Below are 7,669 nucleotides of genomic sequence, written 5' to 3' on the forward strand. Positions count from 1 at the left end.
AATCAAAAGAGGAGATTTAACATAAACTGTCATATCATTCAGAAATCTTGGAACACCATATACCCATTTTAAATTAGTTCAAAAGCAGTTTTGCTTTCTTATATGAATGAATTTACTTTTATTCCTATAGTTTATGCGGAAACATGAAAGAGAAAAGAATGACAAATTAAAGTTTTGCTTTAAAATTTACACTGTAACTCAATGAAATATTTTTACTAATCTAAAGGTTGAAGCATGACTCATAAATGTTGTAAGGTAGGTTTTTACCAAATATAGTTTTAGTGTTTGCGCACGTGCGGTATTGCAAATAGGGCAGTTGAGCAAGATATAACCGCTTCATCATAGAACAAATTGCCTCAGCATAAAAACATTGTTTTATGAGAAAAACTTTAACACTTAATCTTGGTAGACCAAGAAAAGATTTATATACATCAGCTCAAATTAAATTGTGTCTTATGAAACTTTTTCTTAAAGCTATGTACGAAAAAGACATGGTTTTTAAGAGAAATTTCTCAGTCCAATTGAATTTAGTTCTTCTGTTTTCTTAAAACGAAAGTCTGCTAGTAAAAATAAACGTCATATTTAGATTTAACATTGGGAAATCTTTAAGAAGTACATTAATCATACTATCTGAATGACTATTAAAATATCCTTTGAAAAAGTAAAATATCAGACTATAGATTTTTCTCAGAAGGGAAAAAATAATTTTAAAAAAACTTGTCTAAATTTTAGCTGTTCATTTTATTCGTTGGTTCAAGTTCTTTGAACAATTTTAATATATGATAAAAGAGCATGAATTACAATTAATTTCAAAGCTTCGTATCATGTATTCTCTATTCTTTACAGTTCTTTTTTAGAATTTTTAAACGCCATTTCTATAATTCTCTCTGCTAGTTAATATCATGGTCACAATAATGATCAACGTGGGACTCCTGTCCTCAGAACTATGGTTCACTATGAAACAGTACGGAAGATGTATATAGAACACAAAGTGCAGTATAAAAATAATTATAATACTTTTTAGCATTCACTTTTCCTGATCAGTTAGATTAAACAAGCTATTATATTATAAAAGGATAAATAATATGTTTATTTGCATATATTGTAGATATAATATACCAGTCACATGATTATACGCAGAGCTCAGAAATGATAATTCAATTTCTTGAATTTCTAGTCAAAACATTATCATAAATGAAAATAATCGGCAAAATATTGCTTATCAATACGATATTTATTTTCACAACTTTACATATTTTAACGAATTTCTTCACTATTTTTAAATCTTTTATTTTTTACAGAAAGAAAATTCAATTTATATTTATTAACTCCTTCAAAGATGGTGTATTGTAGCACATAAAATACTGTCCTGGCAAAACTGACGGATGAGAAGAACAAAGAGAATCTAAAAGCAGCCTTCGGCACGTTTGGCCAGTACGCGGAAACGTGAGACTTTTATCTTCCACACGCCCTCGCGCATAGTTGATTCTCAAAATGTTGCCGCTAAGCAAGGCATGAAATCTTTAAGCGATTTAAAAAACAATATGTTACCATTACAAAAGATTTTTTTAATTTATGTTCCTTGCACTCTTTTACTTAGAAAGCCTATGTGCGTTGCTATGAAAAGCGCAACATCTTAAATATATATTTCAAATTAAATCAATTATTGATTAATAAACTGAATAGGTCAAAACTATAAACGCATTTCATAATAAATTAAGTTTTTATTTAATTTTTTAATAATGTTATTCTTGTATTTACTCAAAATAAGTTCTTCCTTACATTTTTGTTCTGTAATTTTGTAGAATTTGTAAAGAGGTATTGTAGAGGTTGTTGAGGTATTTTGAACCTCTACTAAAAATAAATCTCGTACAGAGATTTTAGATTATAATTTTAATACCTCTTTACAAACTCTAAATTGTAGAGGTATTGTGAACATAAATTAAAAACTAAAGTTTCAGAATGAGAGGTAGGAGCTTAATTGTCATACTATGTAGGATAATTGCACTGTTTAAATGCTAAATAAATCACACAAGCAATTGCTGTCTATATAGACTGTATAACTACCGTTAATTACGTCACAGCTACGAACAGCTCTGCATAACAGCTACGCGTAGCTGAGCGATTTCAGTTTAGGCCTTCATCCACTATACTTCATCCACTATACTAGGCACTGACATACCTGACAACAAGTAGCTTTATATTGTTTTGTTTTACATACTTACTGTATTGATATTACTTTATATCGCTAACTAATTGTATTCAATTAAGTAGCTAAAGTAGTTTTTCATTCTAATTTAGAATCATGCTCTTATCAATATTCACTTATGTTAGGTTAGGTTATTTAATTACGGCAAAGCCTCGAGGGCTATCTGCCTAAGGGCAGGGATGTCTTCGTGGAGAACTTTCTAAGGGAAACTAGCTCGTATACACGTTACGCATGGGGAAAACCACGAAAACACCCATGCAGCCAGCCTGTTCGCGGGATTCGAACCTCGGACCGAACTACCAGTGTTCAGCGACTTTACCGCTCGGCCGCTGGTGGGCTTCACATCATCATGGGCTAGAGTGACAATGAATCTTTGAAATGAAATTCATGTGACATTTTAAACATAATTTCCGATTTTTGATAAATGTTTGCTCGGTTGTTATATCCGGGTAAATGTGATAATAGATGTAAATTAAAATTCATTTAGTTTATCACATAACAAATCGATAATTTTTTATAAAAATTTGCAGGTTTATAGGAATTAACAGAAGATGTTTCTAACTCCGTGTACACATAACATATAACTGGTGCACAATCATTTGTTATTTAATTTTTACGTTTTGGTTTCTAAATTTTTTTTTTTATTTTTGATAGCAAACTCTTTTTCTTTTAGGCGTTAGGCAGTACTTTATTCAAATTTAAATTTTTTAAATTTTAAATCTGCCTCATTTTACTCCTTGTAAGTATGCCTAAAAAAAGCCTGATATATATCTACCACACAAGCTAATGGGAAATATGCATATTCCCTTTTCCTAGCACAGTAATGTTTCTTTATCAACATCTACCGAGTTTACATACTATATATCACGTGATATTTATGCAATAGACACACAAATACAGGATAATTTAATTATTAAATCAAACATGCAACACATTACCAGTGTTAAATTTGCTAACGCATAAGTTTAATGCAGAAGAGATAATAAAGAATTGAAAGGTCCTTGCATAATTATCATAAATTAGAATCTGTAATACTCTACCCTCATTAACATTAAGCTAAATGATAATAACGCCCTTATGCGTGTATAATGTATTCTCTAATTCTACAGCTTATGAAAATGAAGGAAAATTTAGTTAGATCACAAAAAATGCATAACGAAAACATATTGTGCAGTTTTCAAGTACAGCTTTAAGAAATGAGAGAACAGTTAAATATCGAAATTATTCACATAGCATACACGAAAACAGGATTATCTATGAAATTTGCAAAGCTAATTTTTGCACATTCCATTATTTGATATTAAGATTTATTTGTTAATGGATATTCACTGCTTAAAAATATATTTAAGCTTAGTGCCTTATTTAAAAAAAAAAAAAAAAAAAAAAAAAAAAAAAAAAAAAATTAAAAATTCTGTGGCCAAATACAAACATAAAATAAATTATTAACTAAAGTCGAAACAACAGTTTCTCTGTGAATAATATGAGCAAAATTTAAAAACTTCCAAACTTGTTCTTTCGCTGATGTAACCCCTAGATTACAACTAATCCCTAAGATTTTAACGGAATCCTTAGGGTTCCGTGAAGCCTCATTTGAGGAAACCTGTTCTAGTATTTTAATTAGAAACTTTTATGCAGTTACTAATCTCTCTCTTTATATATACGTACATATATAGAAAATTCAGAAAATGTTATTTTTATTGGAGCTATAGTTAGGAAATTAAAAGTAATAATAAGGCTATATTTCTTGTGGCACTCCATATTAACAGCAAAAGAATACAAGACATTTTTTAAACTATCAATATAGCTGCGATGAAAACCATACTTAGAAATATTTACAAAGCAATCAACTTTTGAATTACTACTCTAATCTTAATTTTTAATAATATTAAGCTCTATTCTTATGTAATTTTTGTATTACGATTAAACCAAAAATAAATGTCGTACAGAGATTTTAAATTATAATCTTAATTTAAATATTCGTATTAAATAAAGCACGTACAGAGATTTTAGAATTTTCTTTCAAGGTACACGTAATTTTAATACTCATGAATTATCTTAATTTTTCGAAGTCTTGAACTTCCATAAAAATTGCATTCCATAGAAATTCCATAAAAATTCCATTGTTCATAAAAATAATGTATAAGAAAAACTGATAGGAAAATAACAATTAAAATGAATTTTATACAGAATTTAATATGCGATGTTTTTAATAAAGGTTTAAGTAAATGTGAAATTTTAGGCATATTATTTTTCACAAAAATGGAAGCAAAATTTTTATTCCTGAGAGATTTTTAAATTTTTTCGTTCGATGAAAGTATAATTTGATGTTTCATCCAAAATTTTTTTAATTTGAAATGTTGCTTTCTCCTAGTGTTATAAATGATAATGAATTCACAGTTTTACATTTCGGACTTCATAAATAATAGAATTTAAATCCCAGTTTTTCAATTTATGTCCCTGAAAGGTCATAATTTGTCTTTTTAAATAAGAGATGAAATAACTTTGCAGGCAGTATCAAAGGCACGATCACCGAACTGGTCTTCAATATATGTTAGTTACTTAATCATCAAGTAATTCAAATATTCTTTTTAAAATGCATTAAAAAATCTGATTATTTATTAATTCAAACTTTCTATTTTTAAGTTAATTTTTTTTTATTCCGAAATATTTCTTAATTACAAAAATGGTCATAAATGTTCTTTTCCTCAAATCGAGTGTGAATAATTTTACATAATCATCTAAGCCGTGAATTTATGTATGAAAATTATTTCGGGAAACTATACAATAGTCAAAAAAGAGAAAAGAAGCTGAAAAAGAGAATTTTTTCCTACAGTTGCATTTCACTTTCACTTTCAGCTCTTAATTTCTAAACACTAATTTTATGTAAATATTCCTCTTCCCCCCCCCAAGTTAAAAAAAAAGTCTAAGAAAAATTAGTTTAGAGATTTTAGAACTCATTTTTTAAAACTTTCAATGTAAACTTTTGTCGTTAAACATAACATAACTTTTGTCGTTAAACATAACATAACTTTTATCGTTAAACATAACATAACAACGTTTCTTAGTATAACATTTTAAAAGTATTTATAGAAGACAAAATTAAAAAAAAAAAATAATAATAATAATAATAAAATACTATTTATATTATTCCGTTTTTTATATAGTAATAAATACTGCACTGTCATATTAAATAATATTTTCTTAGGTATAAGAGAAAGCTGTTTAGATCAGGTAAATTTATAACATAGAAAATTTTCTTACTTTTATCGTGATTTTCTCCTTGAATGCCATAATCCCTTCGCGACCAATGAACCAATTGGGGCCATTACTTCAAAATCAGACCCATTTATTGCTTTCTAAAAATTCGCCAACGTTGGCGACCGATCGCTACTTGTTTTCAGTTTCGCCAGTCTCTTAACAAGCAATCGCCACCGGGCAGATGATACCTGAATTCCATTAATTCAACCACTTTCGTGGTCGGAAAACGTTTTTGTCATTGTTATAATGTCTCTTCCTTCTTTTCTATTTTTGATCGTGGAAACGTTCGGGTTACACTGCGCGTTAGGGAATTTTAATGGATTAAGGAAACCCTTTTAATTTTGTTCACTTTAACTGCAATTTTGATTTCTTCTTTTAGTTGTCATAGCATCAATTTTTTTTTACAAAGGCAAACGTAATTTGTTTTTTACATTCTTCTGCATTGAGGGGGGTGGGAGAAATAGGATTTTTTATAAATCAGTTGTCAAGAGTTTTTGTCATATTAACTTAATTTTCTGGCATGTGTTCGTTATAAATGTAATATAAAAATGAAGATTCTTTTCCTGTTTAATCTGAATTATATAGACTTCTAACACTAACTCACGACTGAAAAAAATCGAGAATTCCTTCTATAAAATTGACTTTTATGAACAGCGAGTAATTTGAGACAACAATGTAAACTTAGTTGGTATTCATGTTTATTGTTTTACAATATGAAGACATAACATTTCATTAATTCTATTTCACTGTCATTACACGATGCCACCAAATGCGTATGTGCGTATTTCAGTCTCCTTTTATACTTAGTATTCCTTTCTCATAATTTTATTCGAGCTCTAATTCTGATAATGATATTTTTTTTTAAATGTAAAGATGCAAAAAAATTTATAGTAACTCATACAATATCAAACTACGCTAAAACCATGAATATGCATTTCTTGCCTTCGCTTTTATTTCATGCGTTTTCTACATTCTTCTTCAGTGTTCTCACAGCGTTCTAGATAAGGAATGCATATAAAAGAAGTGCATGTAAAAGTCCCCCCCCCCATTTTTTTTTTTTTTTTTTTTTTTTTATTTTTCCTTTAAACACATTTATTCGAAACTTTGAATTTAATAGATTCGGGTTTTGCGTGGTCCAGACAATATGCTGGTTGCGAAACAATGTACTGTAAAGAATTTAATGTCATCGACTAAAATATATTTTCAAGCTGTATATTAATTTTGGTGTAAAACAACACATATTGCTATTTTTGCACAAAATACTTCTGTTGTCGATTATGTAAATAGTATTTTATAGTTATAAAATCTGTAATAACTTTCCTTTTGAATTTGATGCATCAAAATGGAATTTTGCACTTTCTATCTTTACTCCCTGGCCGTTCCTTAAAGACACTATCCAATAAGTCTTAAGAAATAAAAGTAATTTATGAAAATAAGAATGAAGAAATTTTATTTTCATATGGTTTTAACTCTCTCTGATGCTATTCAGTGGATGTTTTAAGCCATATACAAACTTCCAAACTTTCATCTAAATCACCTTTTTCAAAACTTTTATACTTTTCTAAGTTTCTGTATCTGTTTCATATTTTAAGCCATAACTACTAACAAACTAAAAGTAGAACCGTGAAACATATTAATTACGAAAACAATGTTTTTCATTGCAAGACTATTACATATGCAAAGATAAATCGCTTCCTTCTTCAATCGGCAAAGAAAGAGGAAGCGGTCATCGCACCACTAACAAAACTCGTCAGTTCCAGCAGGGTAAAGAACAATACTCAAGATTGTGCGCTAGCAAGGTACAGTATGCTTTTCTGCTTTTTTTAAAAAGTGAGTAACTTGTCCATAAAATTGAGTCAATTACCATAAACAAAAGAGCATTACTTTGTAGTTATATATATAGCTTAACATCTTTGCAAATCGTAGGATAATTCACTTAACCTCAGATCTTTATCTTTGTCCTGTAACTGTTTGAAATAGTAGCTGTATAATTAATTGTAGGACAGAAAGTCTTTGTAACAACGTGCTCATTATTATTCTGTATCCAATGCTTTTCTATCAGCGGATCCTTTTTGTTGAATACCTGTTCAGTTCTTCTTCAAGACAAGAAATCAGGATATGTCAGCGTCATAAATCACAACATTAATGTTCACTTCTGTGGTGCTCTACTGTATAGGCGAGAATCCTAGCTCATCACACACA

At 29.0% G+C, this 7,669-nt stretch overlaps 1 protein-coding gene across 1 annotated transcript in view; it reads right to left on the bottom strand.

The window, feature by feature from the left end:
• The window catches only part of LOC118188498 (uncharacterized), a 62,993-nt gene extending 57,376 nt beyond the window's left edge, over positions 1-5,617 (bottom strand). Inside the window, exon 1 of the mRNA XM_035358933.2 lies at positions 5,471-5,617. Within this exon, the coding sequence (XP_035214824.1) occupies positions 5,471-5,500 (30 nt within the window). The 5' untranslated portion in view covers positions 5,501-5,617. The remainder of the gene's footprint in view (positions 1-5,470) is intronic.
• Between the last annotated feature and the right edge of the window lie 2,052 nt (positions 5,618-7,669).

The sequence above is a fragment of the Stegodyphus dumicola genome, chromosome 7 (genome assembly GCF_044657685.1).
Source record: "Stegodyphus dumicola isolate Sdum_Otavi_A_Nest chromosome 7, ASM4465768v1".
NCBI lineage: Eukaryota > Metazoa > Arthropoda > Arachnida > Araneae > Eresidae > Stegodyphus > Stegodyphus dumicola.